We start from the raw sequence: 24,729 nt of genomic DNA, 5'->3' as shown, positions 1-24,729 counted from the left end.
GGGGCACTGCCTTGGCTTCAGAGAGGATGTTCTCTGCCAGCCAGGCTTTACCAAGAAAGCATTGCCAGGGCCGTGGAAATCTGTGATCCTGGAGCCTAGGCGGCCACTCAGAGACACTCTGTATCATCATCACTTACCCAGAGCCGGGGCGAGAGTCTGCCCAGTGAGGTAGTGAGCTCCCTGTCACCGAGGCTGCTCAAAATGAGACAGCAGTACTTACACCAGAGGTTGCTAAGCAGCATCCTGTGGACCAAATACAGTGCCCAGATGTGTTCTGTTTGGCCAGCACAGCGTGTCATAACAAGTCTGAGACAATGTTTAAAACAGAAGGATGTCAGACAAAGATTTGGCTTCCCAGCTTCTCTTGAAAAATTGGAAACTGGCAATGCCGGCCCCACGTTCCCACCCCACGGCAGGGAACTGGCGCTCAGCAGAGGCCTTAACCTGGCTTTTGGTCTCCAGGTGCCCACAGTCCCCTCCGGTCCTGCGGTCTCTGGCCTGCACCCAGCCATATCACTTGTGCGCGCTGCCTGACCCCGCGGGCTTCTGAGTTTACAACTCTGGACTCCAACCAATAGAGACCGAAGGCAGGTGGACTCACAGACCAATAACCACCACTTACGAACCACAGCCACGTGCCAGACTGTGCTAGGAGCTCCATTTCTCATGTTTCACTTATTCTTCACCGTGGCCCGAAAAATAGGTTCTATTGTCCGCAGCTTACAGATATGGGAATGAAGGCTCTGATGGGGGGAAAAAAAAAAAGATTTGCTTGAAATCACACAGCTCTGAAGCACCAGAATTTTTAATAGAATTTGAACCTGTTCTCTAGGACTCAAAACTTGTACTTGTCCCTTTTCTCTCTCCCTTCTTTTCTGTGTGTGTGTGTATGTTAGCTTTTAAAAGCTAAATTACAAAAGTAGTTCAAGAAAACATTCTCCTAAGGATGAAAACATGGCAGATAATACTGAGCACACATTATCTGTGTGGAGGAGCTCAGCTGGCATGGGAAATTGAACAGGCCTCAGAGTACCAGATCTGGACAGGGCTTAGCAAGCTCCTGGCCTAAAGCCTTTATGTTATAGGTAGGGAGCAGAGGGCCAGAGATGGACAGTGACTGGCCCAAGGTCATAGAGTAAGTCCAAGTCAGAGATGAAACCATAACCCAAGAAGGGTTTTGGCTCAGAGGTCTTAGGGCTCCACAGCCTACCCCACCCCCAGCCAGAGAGGGGTCCAGGGAAGAGTTCTGAATGGTCTCATCACTGGGACGCTTTTTTTGTCTCCCCAGCCTCATGCCTGAATTTTGGACTGTTGAGTATGTTCAGGATCCATCTTAATTTAAGCTCATGCCTATCCTAATCCCCCACCCTGGGGCTGCTGCCCCTGGGGATCTGGACTGGGACACTTGCCCACCTGCTCCCCCTGCACAGCCTGACATGGAGACCTTTGGGATTTTGGAACTACATCTGGATGCCACTGATGTGTTTGGGGTTCAAAGGGGAAGGGGACAAGTAGCCAGTGGTGTCTGTGTCTTCTCCACCAGAGAAATATATGGTCACGGGGTCTGTGAAGAGTGGAGTCAGTCTGTGGCTTAAGGCTCAGTGTGCGACCAGGATCAGGGCTCAGCCTGGGACCAAGATAAGGCCTTGGTCTGAAGTGAGGAATTGGAGTCCTTGAACAGAGTCTTGGAGCCAACCTCAGTGCCTCCCTGAAACACTGGGGCTGGGGACAGGGTGGGCAGGTTGTCCATTCCATTCTCTGCCCTGCCAACCCCACCCCCAAAATCCCCCCTTCTTTTAAGCTCCCAGAGCTCCTACACCTCTTAGCATCTGAGCCAGCTGCCTGTGGTCTTCTCAGGGAGGTAAAGTACGAATTATAAATACTCAAAGGTTCTACCGCTGCCAAAGCCAGAGCCACCAAACCTCACACGTGCCCACTCCTGCCATGCTGTGGTCTCTCATTGTTTGGAACTGTATCTATCTTCCCAGCCAGGCAGCCAGCTAGTGGCTCCTGCAGAGTAGTGCTCGGGCTGGGCAGAGAGATGTGCTGGCTTGGTAGAGGCACTCCCTATTTCCCACTGCATCCCCACCTCTGGCTCCCACAAATAGCCGAGCAAGCCGTGGGACCTCCAGGTCTGCTCTCGGCAGCTGCGGGGGCCTGATAATTGGCTGATGATGATTTTGTGTCTGTCTAAGCATTTACCCGTGTGGGTGGATATGTTATGTCTGCACAAACGAGGCTTTCAGAAATTAATACATAACACAGGACTGGCTAATACCTTGTCTTCTGGGCTTGGAAAGGGGTGAGTGAAGGGAGGTTGTGCCCACTGGGAGATCAGATGCTCCAGTCCAAGATTGTTTTCACCCATCATGGAGAATGGGGATCTCTACCCGTCTGGCAAATAGGAGGGTAGTATTTCAGCTCCTCTTAGCTGAAATAACCCTGGTCGGCTTTGCAGGAGGGCAGATAAGAGATAGACCAATTTGGACTGATGGTCGGGGAAGGCTTCCTGGAGGAAGCAGAGCTGAGCTGGATCTGAAGGAGAGAGAGACCCATTATGCACACTTTCTTGGAGGCGAGTGCCTGGGACCTTGAGACGCCTGACTGGGTATTGTCAGACAAGGGGGCAGATTACTCCAAACCTGCCCTTTTGGACCTCCACTCCTGAAGCTTAGTCCTTGAGGACTCTGACCCCATGACCCCGGGTCTTGCCCCCCAATGCTGCCTGAGTATGTGTGTGTGTGCATTTGCAGGTAAGTTTGTCTGTGTCTCTCTGGCCTCTGACCCTGGGTCCTTGCAGCCCAGGCCAGCTCTCCCAGGCCTCAGTCCCAGCTGCACAGCCTCTGAGAAGACTGCTTTCTTCTGCCATCCTAGACCCGGAAGGCAGATGTTACCACTGTAATAATGTCACTGAGTGTGTGGCCTGGAGCCCAGAAGTAATTACCCTGCGGTTCCCCATCACAGGCTGGAGCAGCCCCTGTCAATGATTAACCTGAGTCCCCGGCCACTTGACGCCAAAGCCAGCCATGGGCTTCTCCTACCTACGATTTGTCAGAGGATACTAGGCGATATCCCCTTCCCCACGGACAGGAAAGACCCTCCCCCTCAAGCCCACAAGGCTCCTAAATGCCACTGGCAGCTTTTTGAAGAAATATGGTCCAGGAGGAGGGACTCTGCAGCTGTGGCCTGTCCTCATGTAACATCAGGGCCAGCCCAGCCCGGAACCCTGGGCCTCTCATCCCAAGCTTCCCCGGCTTGTAACTGTCCACCCTCTCACGCTGGGTTTGCCTTCCTGACCCTCATCCTGTTCTGCCGGGTGACCTCAGCAAAGTCCTTTCCTCTCTCAGAGTCCAGCGTCATAGCTCAGTCTGAGGCTGAGAAGGGAGCAGAGCTAATTGGCCAAATAGGTATTGAACCCGTAATCCTGACCCCATTAGTGCAAATTGAGCCGGCAAAGCAGGGACCGCGCTGCTGACAAGTAGAGCTGATGAGAATCTCCTGCCCTGTTTCCTGAGACTCTGAGAGGCCCATCCAGGCGTGATCTTGGATTTACATGGCCCCTGTGCTCCCGGAGTGTGTGTGGGGTTCCTCTTTCTGTGGCGTCTCCACCAGCCCCTATCCTGGGGATCAGGGCCGGGGCTCCCTAGCACATTGTTCGGTTATGCTGTGTCTGTTGCCTTCCACCCCCCCAGCCATTAGATCACAGCCCCTGTGGGGGTGGAGATCAGGCTTTTCTCTGGGCAGAGGCCCCCACCCACCCCTTCCTCCCAGTCACCTCTTCTCTGGGGCCGGGGCTGCTGTCTCCTCCTGGAACTTTCAACATGGTCTCAGTTCAGATAGGAGGATCCACGGAGACCAGGTCACATGGACAGCTAAGGCTGGAAGAGTCCTGCAGGGCAGAGCAGTAGGACCATTGGCTTTGGAATTGGCAGGGGAAGGAAATGCGACAATGTCCATCCTGTCCCAGAGGCTCTGGGGAATCATCTTCCTGCCGTGTTGCTCCAGGGCTTCTGTGGACAGAACTGAGGGGGCCAGCTGGAAGAAGAGGCCAGGTGAGACCAGGCTGTGCCCCATGTAGCTGGGTGGGCTGAGCCATGCCCTTACCACCTTGGCTTTGCTCTCCTCATCTGAAAATGGAGCTGGAGAGGGGTTGGGTTTTAGCATGACCCCCAATCGGAAACTGGTGGTTGTAGAGTCACCTGGGAGCTTTCTGCAATTATGGATGCCTGGGTCTCCATGCATGAGGCCTGGGCAGGTAGAAGTTTGGGAAGCACCCAAGTGAGCTGGGCACCCCGAGTGCCCTTTCTGCGCTAACCGTCTGCCAGTCTCCCACTGCAGTGTGTTCACCACAGCCCTCCAGTGCTTCCCAGAACCTGGTAGTGAATACCTCCAAGCCATTCATGACCTTCTACTCCCCAGGGAGTCATTCCCTTTCCTTCCTCACGGCAGGAGCAAAGAGAATCATAAAACTCTGGGCCTATTGGGACCCCAGGGAACATGGCCCTTGCTCTGTGTCCTTGTCAAACTGTGTTTTCCTGGAGGGAAGGCAGAGTCCCATCCAGCTCATGTCCCCAGAGCCCAGGCACTCCCGGGAGAACCCCATCCTAACAAGAAGAGGGGTCCGTAGAGAGAGTCAACGTTTAGCCACGGCCCTCCCCCCATCCCCGCCGGTGCCCTTATTCACCGTGTCTGCCACCTGCTTGGCCTCAGGAAGTTCTGCTCTGAGTGCATCCCATCTCCTCCTTGATGAGGTGTGCCTTCCTGCAGAAGCCGGTGAGCCCTCCTACCTGATCTCCCTTGAGCTTGTGCTCACGTGCGACTCCACAGCAATATTCTATTTTTACTTCATTCTCCTAAGTGGGAAGAGCTGTGCTGGGGCCTTTTTTGTTTCTTGTAAGCCAGCTGAAGAAGTTCTCCATTGCTGGCCCCCTCTACAATTTCCCCCAAATGGTCTTAGTGACGCTCAGAGAGGTTGGACCACTAGCCTTAAGGAACACAGCATCCTGGCAGTTCAGGGCCATTGTAGAGTAGGTGACCCCTGCTGTATAGTTTGGTGTGTGTGTGTGTGTGTGTGTGCACGCGTGCACGTGCATGCTTTTATGCTACTGTGTGTCTGATGAGTGCACAGATTTAGAGTCTCCAGTACAGGGCTGGGGCCTTCAGAGAAGCAACGGGTTGATGTCTTGGGTGCTCCTCATGGCCAGGGCTGGGCTTGGCTGTGCCGTTGAGAAGGTGCAATAACAATTCTTTCCCCGAGGAACTCTTTCCTCTGCACCTTCATGGCTCCCCATGTCCCCAGAAGAGTCCTGACTACTCAGTCTGACATTCAGCATGCCCCCATCCTTTCTTTGGGTCAGGATTGAGTTCAGGGAGGGAGTGTCATGGATTTCTGAGATGGGTGCTTTTCTCTCAGCAAGCTTTCCCCCTGGCCAGCTGCCCTTGGCTAGCCTCTGCACTGCAGAGATCCATGGAATCAGCATGTCTTTAGAGAGTGTCTGGCTCCATCCTCTCATTGTACCACTGTGGACACTGAGGCAGGGATCGTGGGAGGCAGGGACTCCTTCAAGGGCACACAGCAAGTAAGAGACTGAAATGGGTGGAACCCAAGACTCTTGGCCCCTGGTCTAGCTTCCTTCTGCTGGATAGCACACACCTCCTTCTTGCAACCACAAGGCCAGCCTTCCTGACCAGTGGGCACTCTCAGGTCCCATCCATTTTGGGGTTTTTGTGCCCAACAAGCCATGCTGCTCCCCCCTAGACTGAGGGCTTCTCGAAGAGGGACTGAAACCGCTAGGTGGCATTCTGGGGGGCCCTGAGGAGCTCCAGTCCTTTATGTCTCAGCTCAGAAAGATTTCAGCAAGAGGCAAGTGATAGATAAGAAGTGATTTATTAGAATAGGATGCTTGTGAGGCTTACAAGTGGGTGGGTGAGAGGGTACCATGCCAAGAACTTAGTGGGCTACAGTTTTATAATCAAAGGAGACTAAAACCACCTTATTCCTCATTCTTGAGTAGACATCACACTTCCATCATCAGTTCCTCCTCTCTGTTGTGTGGGGGAATTTTCTTGTCCCTATATGGTCAAGCCAGGACTGTCATGGCACTATGGAAAAATTATCTCAGGTCTCAGTACAGTGAGGGTCTTACACTTTGAAATGTTCCCTTTCCACACACCTCTGGATCCCCTTAGTCCTGAGGCCAGGACCTGCATCTAAGTGGTTGTAAGAATAATAATGATGATGGTAGCAGCCAGCATATGCTGATTACTTGCACTGTGTAGTACATTATTAATGTTATCTCATTGAATCATCTTGGAATCCTGTGAGATGGGATTAAAGGTCTCATTTTGTACATAAGAAAACAGACTCAGAGAGGTTGAGGGATTTGTCCAAGGCCACACCGCCAGGTATCCGGACACTAGAGAGCGTCTCTGCTGCACTGTCTGCTGTGACCTAGCTGCTCCACGTGTGGCCCCTGGACCAGTGGCCTCAACATTGCCTGGGATCCTGTAAGCAATACAGGTGTCGGCCCTCACCCCACACCCAGTGAATCCGAATTCCCCAGGTAATTTAGGCACTGTGCAGTGTGATTAAAAGATCACAGAAGGGGAAGGGAAGGTTCTAGCAGTTTCAGCCCTCACACAGCTCACCTTCTCCTTGGGGAATGGCTGCAACTAGCCCTCATTGTTTGCTGAGGGACTAGGAACTCAGCCCAAGACTGAGAAGGACCAGGGAAGAGTTACCAGGGAAGAGGCAGGGGTAAAATGCCATTTTGTCTGGGTCTTCAAAAAAACAGAAACAAAGCCAAATTATGTTCTTCAGGTAACAGCGCATCCTCACAGGAAAGCGAGTTCCCAAAAACACTCCAGAATCTGGATAACCCACCATAAGCCCAGCGTTAGCTGGATGCCCTTGTCTGAATCGCATTGGTTGGGAGGCAGCCTCAGGCGGCCGAGGGAGCAGCTACCTGGGAGCCCTGTGATTCTGAGTCAGAGAGTTTGAGGTGGGTTAAAAATAGAGCCCTAGTGGCCAGGCGGGGTTGGAAGACAGCAATTCATCTGCTGTAGGGGAAGACCCCAGGCTGGGTCAGGGGACGGTGGACCAGAGGAGGGGGGTTGGGGAGGCGTTTATTCCTCTCAGAGGCCGGAGTTGAGGGCGATGGGAGGCAGAGCTTTCCAGTGTGAGAGGGGCGGGGAGGCAAAAAAATACCCGACTCCTGCGCCGCGTCCCCTTCGGGTGGGTGGAGCGTGGTGAGGGGGGCTGGGCCGCAGCTCTGCCTCGGAGAGCCTGTGATGGGGAGGGGCTGGTCCCTGCTTCCCAACAGTTGTTATTGGTTGTGGGAGAGGGAAGGCAGGGAAGGTGTCCCACGTGTGTGCGTTCCCGCGCGGGGCGTGCGTACGTGTGTGTATGTGTGAGTTGTGGGCAGGCACGTGGTCTCCTTTGCCGGTTACACCTGCCCTTCAAACGGCCTCCCTCTGTCTCCTCATCCTTAACCGCCTCCAGAAAATCTGCTCCTCCTGCCGTTGCGTTAAGACAACACCTTTGTCTCAGCGCCTAGGAGTTCCCCGCGGACCCGTGTGTCTTACATCAGCGGACTCTTCACCGCATGGGTCACTGGTCCGTGATTAATTTTGGGGGGGATTATTTTTCTGATTAAAAGGTAATATTTGCCCATTATGGGGAATTTAGAAAATAAAGAAAGCTATAATATAGAAAACAAAAATCACCCATAATCCACTACTTAGAAATAGCCATGTGACTTCATTTTTAAAATTTTTGACAGTCACCCTCTCTCCCCACCGCAATAGTCTTTAATACACGCATTTATTGAACAATAAGACAATTTTACTGAGACCTCACTCCCCCCACCCTTCTCCTTCTGGGTGCCGCTATTGTGGCTACATCTGGGAAAAGGAAGAGGTGTCATTTCTGCTCTTGGTTAGCACACAGCAGGTGTGGGGAGACGAGACTAATCCTGGGTCTTCAAAGCGGGGGCGACGTAGGGGAATTCAAGGGAAGAAATGGAGTTGCCTCTTCCGTGCCCCCCCCCCCACACCCCACCTTCTGGATCTCTGTGCAAGCCTATCAGGTAGATGGGAGAATCTGCCAAGTCCCCACCAAGGGGGCGTGCCTGAAAGGAGGGGGCGTGTCTGTAATGAAGGGGCATGCCTGAAAGGAGGGGGCTTGGTGTGTTCTGCCTTGCCAGGCTTGTGCTGGTCAGGATGGAAACACAGTCGTGGCCTTGGTTGACATCTCTAGCCTCAGTCACCCCCCACCAGCCCCTGTCATCCCTGTGTTAGAACCCCGACCCCACATTCTCCTGGCCCGTCTCTTATTCATCTACCTTCCCCCACCCCAGCTCCCACTCCTCCTCCGTTACTTTTCTGCCATCATCTTCACTAGGTGGGAGCCATTTGCTAGTGGATGTTGTTGGGAGTTTTCGGGTCTTGGCGCGGGGGGGCAGCGGTTTGCATGGGATAAGTTCTCCCTGCTCTTGGAGGAGGCCTGTGAAGGCTTCGTGGGAAGGAGTCAGGGTCTCAGAGGGCTGCCCATTTTGTGTAGCTTCTGCCGGGCCTCCTGCCACTCAGTCTCTGGCTCCCAAGGGACTCATTCAGTCATTCATTTATTCACTCATCCACCCATTCCCAGGCTTTTTTTTGGACCTACCTCATAAAAGGAACTGCACTAAGTTCAGAGAGTCAAGTGACTACAATTACATCCTAGTGTGATAAACTGCTCAGTTCAGTTCAGTCCTTCAGTGGTGTCCAACTCTGCGACCCCATGGACTGCAGCACGCCAGGCTTCCCTGTCCATCACCAACTCTCAGAGCTTGCTCAAACTCATGTTCATCAAGTTGGTGATGCCATCCAACCATCTCATTCTCTGTCATCCCCTTCTCCTCCTGCCTTCAATCTTTCCAAGGGGTACCTCGCCAGATTTCCTGGGAGAAAAAGAAGACCTCCCAGGAAAAATGACAGCTCCTCTGAACCAAGTGGCCTGGAGTGGGCAAGGCTAGGGAGGGTATCTCCAGGCAGAGGACAATATGTAGGAAAGCCTAGAGGAGAAGAAAAGTCCTGGGTGCCTGGGACACGGAAAGCTGCTGAGTGTGTCTGGAGCAGAACACCCAGGACAGGGCTAGAGGAGGCTGAGTCAGATCAGGAAGTGCCCCCAAATGACAGCAAGGAGCTTAGATTTTAGCTGGGCGCCTGGAAGGACTTTGGGTTTGGCAAAGCATGGAGAGGATGCAGACCCTGAGGTCTGTGGGGTCCTGGGAAAGGCAGGAGCCCAGGTAAGAAGATGCTGAAGTGGGCCAGGTGGTGGGTTGATGAGCCGTGCTGGATCCCACATGATTGAGTGTTGGAAGGTAAGCAAGATGGGAGAGTCGAGGATAATTCCCAGGTTTCCAGGCTAAGTGTCTGGATGAATGGTAGTATCACATGCTGGGAGCACAGGTTTGTGCAGGGAGCTGCTAAGTTATATCTGGCTCTGTCAAGAATGAAGTTCCCATTGGACATCCAGGTGTAGGTGTGTAGTCAGCAAGAGAGCACATGGCTGTGGGCTCAGGACAGAGAGGTATGGTTTGGAAGCCAGCCGAATAATTTTGAGACCTTGGGAGTTGGTGAGGTCACCCCAGGAGAGTGTAAAGAGGGAGAGGAGGTGGGGGCCCCAAGAAACAAAAACATTTAAAGGTCACGGAGGGAAAGAGGAGCTCCTGCAATGGGAGGGAAAGGAGAACCAGAGAGAACAGAGAAGAGCCAGTGGAGCAGAGTGTCTCAGCGGAAATGGTGCACAGTGTCAGATGATACAGAGGGTCAAGATGGAATGGACCGGAAATTGTGGGATTTGGCAGCAGGATGTGTGCCTCGGCAGTGTTGCTGCAGGATTGAGAGGCATGCTGGGGAAATGGACGTGGAAGTGAGAGAGTGGGGACGGCCACACGTCTTTCAGGAAGCTTGGTTCTGAGGGGAGAAAAGATAAGATAGTGGGGGTTCGGGAGTGATTTTATTAAGTGCGAGATCTTAAAAGCTGATCAGAAGGGCCTGAAGATATGGGCGAGAGAGGGGATAACCTGTAATGTTCCTGGGGAGGAAAAAGGGAACAGTGTTGAGAGAGCAGATAGTAGAGTCATCAACTGATTCCTTGTGACTGGGGGGTGGAGGGGGAAAGCGGGGAGGGAGAGAGACAAGCAAGGGAGTAGTCAGATGGCAGGAAAAGAAGGGGGCATTTTGCAGGCTTCTGTTTCCTCTGTGAAGAAGTGCTGTTATCTGCTGGGAGGGAGGGGGAAAGTGGTGGTTTCAGAGCTTTGAGGAGAGAGGAGATAATTTGGAAAGGCCGCTGTGGGAAATGGGTGGGAAAGGCTGTTAGGGTCTCCTGGAGGATAGGCTGGCAGAGGTGAGGACCCTGCTGAGTACAGAAACACTGATGAGGAAATAGAGACACAAGGAACTAAGGCACTTGGTATTTAGTAGGACTGGTCTGAGGTTGTGAGGTTTTCTGTACAGCCCATCCCCTTCCATGGAAACAGGGGAAGAGCTGATGATGGCTCTGAGTTACAGTTATGATCTAGTGAAGTCGGGGCCAGAGGACGGGGCAAGAGAGGTTGATGAGCAGAACCACTATGTGTGGGGGGAATGGGAGGAGGCAGGAGGGTTCTCACAGGATAATTAGAGGGCCAGTGACTGCAAGCTCCTGGGACACCAAAGAACAGACTTAGCATGATTGGATAAGAGAACTGGCAGAAAAGGAGGTTAGGGTGGGAGAGAGCACTGCTTATCTGAGATTAAAGATGGACCAACTGCAGACAGTGACCCAGTCCAGGATGTGCTGTTGGAAGGGACTGGAGCGAAGACTTTAGAGGCAGGACTTCAAGCCAGTGGGAGGCTGGGTGTTATTGCTGGTTGATGAGGGGGAGTAGAAGTCACCCAGGATGAAGGCAGGATTCGCAATGGAATAGAAGATTGTGAACCAGGTGCCAGCCTCACCACGGTCCCCAAGAGTGGCGAGTGGATGCTGTAAAGAAGGCCAGCAAATGACAGGATGCTCAAGAGATCTTGTAGACATTCCTACCACAGGCAGGAAGAGGCATTAGCGTGGACAAAGCTGCTCACTCCACCCTAACCTTGAGGTCTGTGGGGTTTGGGAGAGTGACGTCCTTAGGACACAACTAAAGTTCAGGTAAGGGAAAAAGCAGGTGGGTTAGAGGATGAAGAAGTTGAGAGTGAAGGTACTGTGGAAGAGAGCACAGGGGACAGGTTTGGGAGGGAGAGAGGGAATAGGAGGAGGCACAGAGTTTAGGAAAGGGAAAATACTATCGACTGGGTTTATATTTGTATAGAGCAATAAGAAGTGGGACTCTGGAGTCAAGCTATTTGGGTGTGAAATCCCGATCTACCATATACAGCAAATTTCCCAACTTCTTGAGCCTCAGTTATCTCAACTGTAAAATGGGCGTATTCATAGTATCTACTTCATAGGATTAGATGAGATAGTCTATATAAGGGTCTCAGATGAGTACCTGGCAAACAGTAAGTTGTTGATGGCTGTCCTGAATTCTCATGAGCTTCATGGTCAGCTTGTGCAGTTATCTGTGCTGGGCCTAGAATGGAGGGGGAAGCTCTTAGCTCCCATCTAGTTCTCAGACATGAAGATGCCTGGCTTCTTTGTTTCGGGGCTGGAAGGAGAGTTAGGTAGTACCTGGTGAAACGGGCAGAATGTGACGACTGCTATCGCAGACACACTGCACAGTCAGGTGAAGTTCATGGAGGAGGAGGCAGTTGAACTGCCTCCTTTTGGATGAGAGAAGGGACTTCAAAAGACGGGGGTTCAAGAGATAGGGGCAGTTCTCAGAAGGAGGAGGAACCACAAAGTGGACGGACATGAGGCCACAAGTTGGGTGTCCCGTTGGCTCCTGTGAACGAAGTGGAAGGGAGAAGAAGGAAGAGGAGTCATGGGTGCGGATCAAGGAGCTTGAACCTTCCTCTATAGCCACTGGGGTCTCCAGAGTGGAGTTCAAGCATGGAGTGACATAATCATAATGTGGTTTGGCTAGATAACCCAGAGAGCATGTGACATGGAGGGAAAGAAAGAGGAGGCAGGGGACGAGGTGGGTGGCAGGGACAAAGTCTGCATGAGGAGTAGTGAGGAACTGATCTAGGACAGAGCTTTGGGGACAGATTCAGAAGCTGTCATTGAAGGGGCCAGACAAGACTTGATTGCTGCTAGGGGGACCTGCAGGGGCAGGTGGGAGGACAGAGAAAGCAGCTGAGGGTGGCTGTGAGGTTTCCAGCCCAGGTGATTGAAATGCTGACTGTGCCCTTCAGCTTTGAGGAGGAAGATGCTGAGCTCAGCCTTGGACTTGTTGGGTGGAGGAGCCAGCAGGCCCTCCAGGTGGCAGGCGGGAATGCAGTCTGGTGCTAGGAGTGGTGTCTGAGCCAACTGCGTGGGGGGCAGGGGGAGGGGTACAAGATGGAGCTGTGGGTGTGCTGCTTATCTGAGAGAAAGCACGGGAATACCTCCCCCTGCTGCTGCCAGCCCTGCAGGGGCACAAGCATGTCTGCAACAAGGCCCCTGCACTCAAGAAACCCACAGCATTCTAGGAGATCCAGGGCCAGACCTTGGGCTGGGCTTCAGTGAGAGGCTGAGAAGGCTCAGAAGTGGTAGCATTTCAGATGAATGTTGAAGATGGAAAAGATCTTAGCAGGCAAAAACCCAACATTCTCTTCCTTGCAGCCGACAGGATTCCCAGTGGCTACCATTTGTGTCAAAATGTATGCAAATGGATGTGCAAGAATATATATGTGTGAAAATGGATATGTGTACAAAGGCAGAATTGCCAGATGACCCTCCCCATCCCATTGTTCCCTATGAACAGTGGTACAAAGATGAGAGCGTGTGTACAAAAATGTTTTTGTGTCTGTGTGTGTGTGAGAAAACATATGTGCTCAGAGGCAAGCGTGGGCAGGTGTGGACAAGAAGAAACTAAAGGAGGTCATCCCTGCTCTGGGACTTCCACTTCTGCCTCTGTTTTATCACCCTTCGCATCCTCTTCAGCCTCCAGGGAAGAAGAGGGCCCTTGGTCTGGCCCTTGAGTTTCTGAGTTCAGGGTCAGGAGCCTCCTGTCTTCTCTTCCCTCAGCTCCCCTGAGGCCATAACCTTCCTCTCAGACTGTGAACTGTTCCAGGTATTAATGGAGTGGGCTGTTGGGCTTTGTGCCACCCCCTTCCTTCTGCATGTGCCCCCGACCACCACTCCACTCCACCAAAGCCGACCCACAGGCCATTCCCTCCCTTGCTGGCTCCGACTTCCTCTTAACTTAGAGAACACTGGGATGGGGAAGGTCGTCTGGCTTTGGGGAGACCAAGTCTTCTAATTCAGGTTTGTGCCAACTCCAGCATGCCTGAGTCTGGCTATCCATTGCCTCCCTGCCAGGGCCTGCCACCCGCCACCATGGATGTATAGAGTCTGGATTGTGAGATTTATTCATGAATGATTCTACACCCAGTGGGAGTGGGCAGGGGAGCATTGGGCATAAAGCTTGAGGCTTTGGAATGTTACTATTCCTTCCTTTGTGAACCTCAGTTTTCCTTTTTACAGGTTGGGTACAACTTGCCCTACTGGCTGCTGATGACTGGGGTGCTTTTAATACTCAAAAGTTGTGTTGGTTTGCTCATCCAGGAAGTACCTCAGGAGTCCTGGTGTCAGGAGGATGAGTCCCCTTGAAACCTGTTTGCAACCTTCTTGTCTCTGGGGTGGGGGCTGTACCTGCTGTGGCAGGCTTACCTCCCCAGTGTGATGCAAAGATGCCAGAAAGGTTTGTCCACCTCCCCACATTCTGCTGAGGTGCCTAAACTCGCAAGAGGTCTGACTCAGGAGTTCCACTGACCTCTCTGAATTTGGGGTCTGCTCCTTCCTAACTGTGTGGACTTGGGGAGATACTGCTCTCTTGAGTCTCAGTGTCATCATCTATAAAATACAGATAATAGCAGCCACATTAGTCCTGGTGTGAGGAATAAATTAAGTAATGCATTGAAAGCACCAAATATTAGCAAGTGCTTGATATACAAGTTTTGGGGTCTTTTTGAATAGAGTGTTGTCAGTCACCAAGGAGTCCCCAATGAAAATGCCCAGGGACATTAAGGAATCACTTGAGATGCTTCTGATCACTAAGACTGGAGGAGAAGAGGGGCCAGAGAGGTGTGGAGGCTGTTGCCAACTTCCCCTGGCTGGACCAGTGAGGTTGGGCTGGCAGGCACACCGGGAGCTGTCCGTGGTGCTGAACATCAAAAAAAAATTTTTTTTTTTTTTTTTGCTCTTACCCGGCCCAGCCTTCAGAAATCTGTGCAATCGTCTGGCAAAGAGTAAGGAACATAGTGTACACGGCCAAGGTCAGCTCCCAAAGCCCAACTCCGATTACCTCTTCCAGGAGCACTTTATGACCTCATCCGTCTAGGCCCCCAGGAGCCCACCTTTTCAGATGCCTGGGCTGCCTGAGATGGTTTCTTACATCATTGCCCAACATGTCTTCTGTCTAAACCTTGTCCTCTGATTGGACCATGAGCTCCCTGAGATCAGGGCATCTCTCTGCTGAGTTAAATAGATTCTGCCATCCAGTTGTCCAGGGAATATTTTGGGCCCTGACTTCCACCACTGGCTACTTGAACCATTATAAGTTCCCTTTCACCACCCCAGCAGATGCTTTGCTTTGACTCTTCCCTGGAAGATTTCACTTACCTTCCTCACCTCTTTCCTGTTGACTTGAATTACTTATTTACTCATTTAAAAATATGGGCTAGGCATAGGTCAGAGCATTTTACAAATATCAATTCATTTCACTCTTTAAAAAGTTCCACTAGTTCGTTAATATTATCCTCATGCAGCAGATGAGGAAACTGAGGCTTAGAGAGATTAAATGACATACTAGTAAATGATGGAACCAGGAATCAAGTTCAAGTTGGTTGGCCTAAGAGCCTGTACTTCTTTCTTCTTACCACATTATGCTGCCCTTTGAGTTTCTCTTTGATGCTCCAGAACAGTGGTGTGTGGGAAGAAGTGCTCTAGTATTCTGACCCCAGCCCAGATCAGGCACCAGAAATATCCCTTAGCATCTGGAAACTCATGATTGAAACAATTAGTCAGAATGCAAGGAAATGGGTGTTTTTGCCTCGTGTAATTTGGTTTTATGAAGATCACTAAATGCAAACATTCTCCTGTTAATTACTGCCTCAAATTTGGGCTGTAATTGAGAGAACTAGAGCTTGGAGAGTGTAGAAACTGCTGGAGTGGCAGGCCTACCCGAGTCAGCATTCCCAGCCGCCTTGCACCCGCTCTGTTAATTTTAGAAACTCTTCCAGTCTGGGTATATTATTAGCTTTATGTACAGAGGGCCACAGGGCCCTCCATGGCCTCTATGTCACAATTTTTTGTTTTGTTTTTCCCAAGAGATTAAGTAAAAGGAACAATGACCATGTGTATATAGGGGTGTTTGCACACTGCCTGTGTGAAAGGGGATACCTGTGTATGGCACTAATGAGTTGTCAGCAGCTGTTTTTGAATGAGTTCACGAGGCTGAATGAAGCATGTACACAGCTTGAAAGCAGCATAGAAGCTGAAACCACTCTTGCAGGGCCCACGAGTCATTAGCAGGATGCTCCGTGTGCTGTGGAGTGGGTGTGAAGGCTGGGGTGGGTTTTCCCAGGTGGCATAAGGGAGTGGGGCTGATGAAAGGGTGGTGGGCTAAGGGGCAGGGAAGGAGACAAAGTTGACCTCTTGGCACCAGACTTAGAATGAAAAGCCTTAGCCCAGTGAAGCTCTGACTTGAAGTCTCATCTTGAGCCCCTGAAGAACATGGCTTTCAAAGGAGCGGCCAGAAGCTGTCTTTTGGGAAGCCGCACTTGCCTGGGCTGTGTGACATGGGACAGCCGCCTCGCCCTCCTTCCCTGAAGCAGGCCCTGCCCTCTTCTTGACTCATAGCATCATTTTGAGTCTGACAAAGAAAACAAGTTGCTGTGGAGTAATTTTTTTTCAAACTTTGACCTCATTAGGCAGGGACACTTTGGTTTTGTCCTGCTGTCTCCACTCTCTTCCTCCTGGCTTCCCTGCGGTAGAGAATTAAAGATGGCTGAACTGTTATTTCTCTTGGGAGAAGATAGGCTATGTCTGCCCAACATAATACCTTTATCTGTCATTGTGTAACTGTCTAAATTACTAGCAGAGAGAAAAGCTCTGCAGTGCAAGTCTTTTGTTTTAGGGCAGCTCTGGAGTGGCCGGTGCTTGGGCATATCACGCCTCTAGACACAGGGTCTACGCTTTCCTATGCTGTCTTCATACTCCCTGCTGCTGCTGCTGTGAAGTCGCTTCAGTCGTGTCCACCTCTGTGCGACCCCATAGACGGCAGCTAACCAGGCTCCCTTGTCCCTGGGATTCTCCAGGCAAGAACACTGGAGTGGGTTGCCATTTCCTTCTCCAATGCATGAAAGTGAAAAGTGAAAGTCAAGTCACTCAGTCGTGTCTGACTCTTCTCGACCCCATGGCCTGCAGCCTACCAGGCTCCTCCACCCATGGGATTTTCCAGGCAAGAGTACTGGAGTGGGGTGCCATTGCCTTCTCCACTTCATACTCTCTAGGGGCCCTTTTTGGGCCAGGTAGGAGACCTGTGAGTTAGTTTTTACCTCCTCATATTGCTTAACCTTTCAGAGGCTTCACCCTGAGGGTCCCTCCCCACCTCCCCCGGGAAGTATTAGCAGTTGCTTTGAGGCCTTGGGAGAAGTGATGCTGGAAGCCCCCTGGTCTCATTCCATCGCATTGAGTAGTGCTTGAAATCCCCTGTTAACACTGCCTATCACTTTGCTGTACACCTGAAAGGAACACAACATCAACTCTCATAAAAGTTTAAAAAAGTTTTTTATCACAAAAACTTCCAGTTAACTGAAACAGTGTATGTACCTTCTACCAAATAATGTTTAAAGGAAACTTTTTAAGAAAAAAAATGAGAAAATATTTCTAATAGTTTATTGTGATTAATGTATTGATTGTGCAATCTGTGTTTATTTAAATGTGTACTTGAACATGAAAAATATCTACTTTGCTAAGTATAAATTATTTGTTGGAAAAAATGAAATTGTTGAAGTATATTAGAAAAAAAAAAAAACAACCCTGCCTGCATTTGAAGATATCACTGACTTTCCTGACCACTGTGTTAGAACCAAACCTCTAGGGGAGAGACATGGTCAGAGGTTTTCTGACTGTAGGGAATAGACTAACAGGAGACCTGCCCCCCAGCACCAACCCTGAGAGCCAGTGTGGGAGAAGGCCAGATCCAAATTATAGGACTGAGTGTGCGGACCTCATTGCACAGTGGGGAAACTCAGGCCCAGATGGGGAGGGCACCGGCCTGATGTCACACAATGTTAGTGACAGAGCTGGGACTGGATCCCACGCCCACAGTCTCCCAGACTCCCACTGTGCGTCTGATCCTCCCCTGTTCTCTGGTCACGGTCTGTGGCATGTCTGACTGCCAGCCTGTCTCAAGCCACAGTTGACCATCAGGGAGGATGGAGCAGCCTGGCCTGAGCCTGGGGGTGGTGTGGGGTGAACTACTTCTGCTGCTAAAACAGCCTCTCACCTCTCTCTGGATGTCATTATTTAGTTTGCTTCTCAGCCTCTCACTGGGGTATAGGGATTGGAGTAGGAGGCTTGTCATTGGGGAGTTCATGGAGAGGCAGGCAGAAAGCATCCCTAAGGATGACTAAGGAAGAGCCTCTCGCTATGCCAGTCACTACATCTTGCCCCGGTACCCATGCGCCTATCTCCTGCAGGACTTTGGAAGCTCTCAAGACTTCTCTCTCCACCCTTGCTCTCTTTGAGCTTTCTTTTGGGGTCTGTCATTCATTCCCTCTCTCCTCCTATGACTGACCGGTGTGTCTCTGGGCAGATTTTACTGGGACCTGACCATGCTGCTGCTGATGGTAGGAAACCTGATCATCATTCCTGTGGGCATCACCTTCTTCAAGGATGAGAACACCACACCATGGATTGTCTTCAACGTGGTGTCGGACACATTCTTCCTCATCGACTTGGTCCTCAACTTCCGCACAGGGATCGTGGTGGAGGACAACACAGAGATCATCCTTGACCCGCAGCGGATTAAGATGAAGTACCTAAAGAGCTGGTTCGTGGTGGATTTCATCTCCTCCATCCCTGTGGACTACATCTTCCTCATTGTGGAGACACGCATCGACTCGGAGGTCTACAAGACTGCCCGGGCTCTGCGCATTGTCCGGTTCACCAAGATCCTCAGCCTCCTGCGCCTCTTGCGTCTCTCCCGCCTCATTCGATATATTCACCAGTGGGAAGAGGTGAGTGTTCAGATCCAAACCTCTTCAGGGGAGAGGTACCTCCCCACCCCGAGGGGAGTGATGGGTCAGCAAATAGTTGGATATGGGCTGTCGGATTGTAGTAGGCACATCTCCTCCAAGAGGACAAATATTAGTAATTTCTTGACTTCTTACCATGTGCTAGATACTACACAAATCACTTTACAGGCAGTATCCCATTTAAGTTTCAAGCATGGAAGGTACCAAATAGGTACATGTAAGTACTCATTTTTCACATGAGGAAATATAGAAAGATGAAGGGATTTAGATAAGGGATTTATGAAGGGATTTATATAATGTCACAGAATTATTAATTGGTAAATCTAGACTCCATAGCTTGTACTGTTAATCACTGCACTTTATTGTGGGGTCTGAAAACTCATAAGTCTGGCAGAACATATGAAAATGGCCATTTGAAGGATGATAGGGAGTGTGGTGGACTGGGGAAAACTGGAGAGCATATCTTCCATCTGTATCAGGCACTTCTGCTCATCTCTGGCCACTGCAGCCAAATGGTATGGGCCCAGGTTTCTAGATCTATAGATCTATCATAAGAAGCAGAAATGGGGATTTTGGTGCAAATTTTGTTGACAACTATCTTAGATTGGGCTCTTCTGGTGCAGACCTTCAGGTGAGGATTTGTATAAGGTGATTTGAGTGTGTGTGTGGGGGGAGAAAGTCTGGTAGGAAAATCTGGTAAGAGATTGGAGAAGAGGGACAGGGGAAGGAAGGAAAGGAATAGAGAGGAAAGAAGGAAGCCAAACAAGGCTGACACCAAGCTAAGTCTCAGGGGACACTCTCTGACAGGACACAGCACACCTCAAGACCTCAACTTGCAGGCAGCAGAAGCGGTGGCAGAGGATGAGGGGGTTGGATGGCATCATCGACTCGATGGACATGCATTTGAGCAAACTTTGGGACATGACGAAGGACAGGGAAGCCTGGCATGCTGCAGTCCGTGGGGTCCCAGAATCAGACGTGACTTAGTGACTGAACAACCACAGCAGCAGCAGCTCGCCTGGACTTGTCTCAATCAGGGCAAAGGAGGTGGGCGTTTTATATCCCTTCACCAGTCAGTCACAGGTTCAGGGCACTGACAGCCCTCAGCGCTAGCAGGCAAAGTGGTTTCCTGGAGCCAGACCTCTGATAAAGAGCTTTGAGTGCTGGCTGTAGGGAATGCAGGCCTGGTGCGTTTCTGGAGACGTGTGAGCACAAGCTGTAAAGGGCTGCTAGGGGCCCTGGGCAGAGCACTGGCTATAGAGACTAAATAAAAATTGTAAAAGAGCGAAGTGGCCAAAACCATCCCGAACAAACCTAACTCATCTGTGGGCTGAATGCAGCCATCTATGGGAGCAAGAGAGGGCGATAGGCTGGCAGCAGCAGGCAGGCCAGCCTGGAGGTACCAGGCTCAGGGTCCAGCGTGGGCCCCCACCTGGGGAAGCTTCTGCAGAGGGCCATGTCTTGCCATGGCTCACTGTTAGGCTCCTGTTCTTTGGAACCTCTGTGTGATTGGACGTAAGTGCCATGCCCAGGACAGCAAGCCCCGCCCCCTGCCCACTCCCTGCAGCAGCCTGGGCTGTGGGCAGCAGTGCCCATGGCTGATAGTCAGGGCACTGGCAGATTGAGGTCAGAGGTGTCATGAACACCTGTGCTGCAGAAGTGCCTACACCAGCCTGGCAGAATCCCTTCATGACAGGAATTCTCTTTGGGCTGAAAAGTTTGCATGATTTCTGCTGATAGAAGAAGCAATGGCTTGTCCAAGGTCACACAGCAGACCTCTAGCAGAGCCGGATCAGGTCCAGTTAGCGCTTTTGACTCCCAGCAGTGTGGTCCACATCCCTGCAGAGCGTGGTGAAATGCATGTGGGCTTTGGGGTTAGGATTAATTAGACCTGAATTAAAATCCTGGCTGATTGACTAAGAGGCAGCCTTACCCCCAAGCCTCAGTCTCTTATCTGCAAAGTGGGAGTAAGTCATCCCTTCCTCAGTGGATTGTTGCGAGGATTAAAAGAGACAACGTTTGCAAAACCCTTGGTGTGAAGCCCGGTGCAGAGAACTGTTTAATAGACGCCCCTCCCCACTCAATTTTCTTGTAACCCCCCTGCTTCTATAGGGTCTTTATTTTTCTTAAAGACTTTCTGTCCATGGTTTCTTTGGTTCCTCACACCTTGCTGACGAGCTCAGCAGGGCGGGATTTATTATCCATATTTGTCAGAGGAAACCGAGAGTGAGGGGGTCAGCTGCCCAGTGGCAGGATTTTGACCCAGGTCTCCCGACTCCGGTTTCCTGCCCTTCCCACGTTCTCAGGCAGCCTGAAAGGAGGCTGGCTGGGTCTATTACCACTCCCTCTGTTGGGAGAGACTCCCCGCTCAGACTGGGGAGGCAGGCAGTGGAGGGGAGGAGCGTGGGGTGAGTTCTTTGGGAAGTTTGGGTTTGAGGAACCTGGGGGACTTGGTGCAGAGAGGGGTTAGCATCTGGGTCTGAACTCAGGGCTAAGAGGGGACAGTGCCTGGGGGGGCTCAGGGTAGTGGTGGCCAGGGCAGCTCTGAGTGGCTGCCGAGGGAAGATGGAGGTGAACCTCCTGGAATGCCCTGATGGGCTTATCTCTTGGTTTCTGTCCCAGGTGGAAATTCAGAACCATTTGGGGCCCCTCAGTCCCCAAGAAACCCCAGAAGCTCTGTGTGTCTTGAAATTACTGCTAGTCTGCGGATTAAAAGCAAAGGAGTCAGGACTTCCCCGGCGGCCCAGTAGTTAAAATTCTACACTCCCAGTGCAGAGATGCAGGGGGTGTGGTTCGACTCTGGTCAGGGAACTAAGATTCCACATGTTGTGGAATATGGGGGAAAACAAAGCAGAGGCGTCGCTCTTTCCCTTCTCTGACATCAGTGCATGTCTCCAGGCCCCAGACCCCTGGGGGCGAACCTTGCTCCTCACCTATGCCTGGGCCCTGGGGACCATGTATTCTGGGGAGAGCTGGCTGAGTTGCCAGTGGCTGGGCAGGGTGGGCCCATGGCCTGTTTCCCCTCTGGGCTACCCAAAACTGGCCAGGCAGGCTCTCACCCTGAACAAAGGCCCCAGGTCGGGGCTGGAACTGGACAACATTACCTGCTCTCATGGGCAGGAAGGGAGATCCTGGGAGGCCAGATGGAAGACTCCCTGCCCCCCCCCCCCCCCCCATCCACACACACACCCTTATCTTGCCGACCAGCTGGGAAGGAAATTACTTTGAGTTGGTGGCTGCCAGGCACACTGTCTAGCCAAGGGCTCCCACTAAACCCCTGGGATTGGATTGGGGTTTCCCAGCTGGCCCCGGGAGCCCTGATTCCAGATTCTCAGTAGCCTACCCAAGTCCTGGGGCTGTTCCCAGTTTCACTTTGGCTGGGAGGAAGCAGCAGGGAGACCCTCTGAGGCCTCCAATCTCAGGCTGAGCTGAGGAAGGAGGTATTTCACAGGGAAGACTCGGCTCTGTCTCCTCCACTGACTGTGACTCACACGCATCTCTTCCCTTCTTTGGACTTCAGTTTCCCTACCTGTCACACGTGCTCCGATGTTCCCGGAGGCTGGGCCTCAGGCCCCCTCCAACCTCCCTGGGCGAGGATCACGTTAGCTGGTCGTCCTGAGGACACAGTCATGGCCCTGGATGGGGGCTGGGGAGCTGGCCTCCTGTGGGGAAGGAAAAGCTTCTGAGAGGCTGGGGTCCCGACCCTCAGCCTTCAGACCCTCCCCGAGCCCAGCCCAGCCCAGCGCAGGCCAACCTCCCGTCCAGAGGTCCTGAATGTTAGTATAGCTGCTCTTAGGAGTCAGGGCAGGTGGAGGGGCTTGGCAGGTGCAGGCGATTGTCTCTGAGGATGCCAGCCTCTGCCTCCATCCTGGGTGGCTCTTAGGAGTCAGGGCAGGTGGAGGGGCTTGGCAGGCATGGGCGATTGTCTCCGAGGATGCCAGCCTCTGCCTCCATCCTGGGTGGCTCTTAGGAGTCAGGGCAGGTGGAGGGGCTTGGCAGGCGTGGGCGATTATCTCCGAGGATGCCAGCCTCTGCCTCCATCCTGGGTGATCTAGGTCAGCATCTTCCTCCCAAACCTCTTCCAGCCAAGCCTCTTCCCTCCCTCTGAGGTGAGAGCTTGTTATAGGCACAGAGGCTATTGTTAGAAACCATGGTTACCCCCCTTCAGATGTTCCCCTGCAGGGCCCAGCACCCCAGTGACCCATCCCAGAAGCCTCTTCTTTCCCTCGGCAGCATCTTGGAGTGGTGGGAGGGGCTGGAGGCAGAAGGTCAGGCCGGGGCGTGTAAACCCTGATAAATATCTTCTCCTTTTGGGGCTCAATTTTTCTACCTCTCTCAGAATTGGGAGTTCAGGATGACCCAGAGGCATGGTCCTGGGCGGTGGGAGTGGGTCTTCTCTACAAGCCCCAGGAAGGGACCTAGCATGATGCTCAGCTCAGCCACCTCTATTTGGTACCCAGGAAACACACACACACACACACCATCTACTCTCTCCGGCCCTGGACTGCTGTCCTTAATGTGGTCACTTGTTCCAGAGACACAGGGAGAAGGTTTTCCCTCTTCCCTAGGAGGAAATGAGTCTCAGGAGGGAACTCAACCAAGAAGAGGCCTTGGCAGAAACTCCAGTTTCTGGTCTCTCCCCAGGACTGAGGAAATCAGCTCTTTGTTTTGAGGGCTGGGAAAAAGATGGAAGGAAAGGAACTACCATGTGCTGAGTACCTCCTGTGTGCCAGCTGATCCCCAGGACAGCCCTGGGAGCTGGCATGAGGAAACTGAGGCTCAGAGCAGAGAAGGCACTTGCCCACTGTGGGAGGCAGTGGGAGACACATGCTGCCCTGTGGTCCAGAAGATGCAGAAGGGAGCAGGAGTAGGAGCATCCCTTGAGTGCCATGCTAGGCTTGGAGAGGGAATTGCCCAGGCCACCTGCCTAGCAAGCCTTGTGGGGCCCTCAAAATGAAGACACTCAATCCCTGGAGTCAGAACTAACATCATAAAAGGGGGTTTTAATGAGGTATAAAGAGCAAGACAAATATTTGCACAGTGCAGCTGACTTGCAGGTGGCCTGTGGCCCCAGCTCACAGTGGGGACACACGAGTGTTTAGCAACCTCTCCCAGCAACGTTCAGCCTTGCTCTCAGGAACCACACCTGGGTGCTGTGGAGTGTTGGGGGAGGGGTGAGTGTCCACTATCTGGGGTCTCCTCTTAGACTGAATGGAAGTGCCCCCCCAGCTCTTTGCAGAAAGCTCAGACTTTGCATGTTGGTGCCCCTAGCTTAGTGTGTGAGAGCCATCCACGGTACCCCTCACACCACCAAAACTCTCACTACCCACCCCTGCTGGACCACCTAGCACCTGCACCCTTCAGCCAATACGAGGCACACTGCCACCACCACCACCACCACCACACTCTTGTATGAGGATACGTGAGTCTGTGCCACGTGAAGGGAAAAGCACCTTTTTCCTTCCTGCAAAGCCAAGTGTGTGCATGCTCAGCTGCTCAGTCATGTCTGACTCTTTGCGACCCCATGGACTGCAGCCCGCCAGGTTCCTTTGTCCATGGGATTCTCCAGGCAAGAATACTGGAGTGGGTAGCCATTCCTTCTCCAGGGGATCTTCGCAACCCAGGGATCAAACCTGGGTCTCCTGCATTGCAGGCAGATTCTTTACTGTCTGAGCCACCAGAGAAGCCCAGAGTGGGGCCTTTTTCAAATGCCACCGTGCACCCTCATGGCACCTCTGGCCCCTATCATCCCCATCACTGTCTTCCTCACCTTTGCCTTTGTCACTTAAGCATGTCTCAGTTCCGGAGACCCTGCCACTTGTCCTGCATACTCGTTGCTGAGATCCTGATAAAGGCAAGATTAGACAGGGACCTGATCTTGGAAGAAAATTAGTTACAAAGAAAAGAAAAACAAGGATGATAGAAAAAGGAAAGACATTGCATTAAAATGTGCCAACCTTGATCTGGTCTTTAAGACCCAAAGTAAGACATAGGAAGGAGCCATTATCATAGGCTGTAGAGTCTGGGATGTTTTCTAAAATTGGTCCAAGGCTTTCTTCAGTGCAGTATATGGTTCAGGCTATTAGAACAAGATACCACAGGCTGATGGGCTTAGACAACAAATATTTATTTTTCACAGTTCTGGAGGCTGGAAGGATATTAGAATGCTGTTGTAGTCAAGTTGTGGTAAGGGCCCACTTCCTGGTTTATAGATAACCATGCTCTTTCTGTGTCCTCAGGTGGCCATATATTGTTTCATATGTCTCTTCTTAAAAAGGCACTAACTCCATTCATGGGGATCCCACCCTTATGACCAAATCCTCTCCCAAAGGCTCCACTTCCTAATACCATCACATTGAG

General features: G+C 51.8%; 1 protein-coding gene across 1 annotated transcript in view; it reads left to right on the top strand.

The window, feature by feature from the left end:
• Positions 1-24,729, top strand: part of HCN4 (hyperpolarization activated cyclic nucleotide gated potassium channel 4) — a 44,199-nt gene that overhangs the window by 7,046 nt on the left and 12,424 nt on the right. Inside the window, exon 2 of the mRNA XM_027553168.1 lies at positions 17,928-18,351. Within this exon, the coding sequence (XP_027408969.1) occupies positions 17,928-18,351 (424 nt within the window). The remainder of the gene's footprint in view (positions 1-17,927; positions 18,352-24,729) is intronic.

Source organism: Bos indicus x Bos taurus, chromosome 10 (assembly GCF_003369695.1).
Source record: "Bos indicus x Bos taurus breed Angus x Brahman F1 hybrid chromosome 10, Bos_hybrid_MaternalHap_v2.0, whole genome shotgun sequence".
Taxonomy (NCBI): Eukaryota; Metazoa; Chordata; class Mammalia; order Artiodactyla; family Bovidae; genus Bos; species Bos indicus x Bos taurus.
This window is presented reverse-complemented; position numbering and strand designations above follow the sequence as displayed.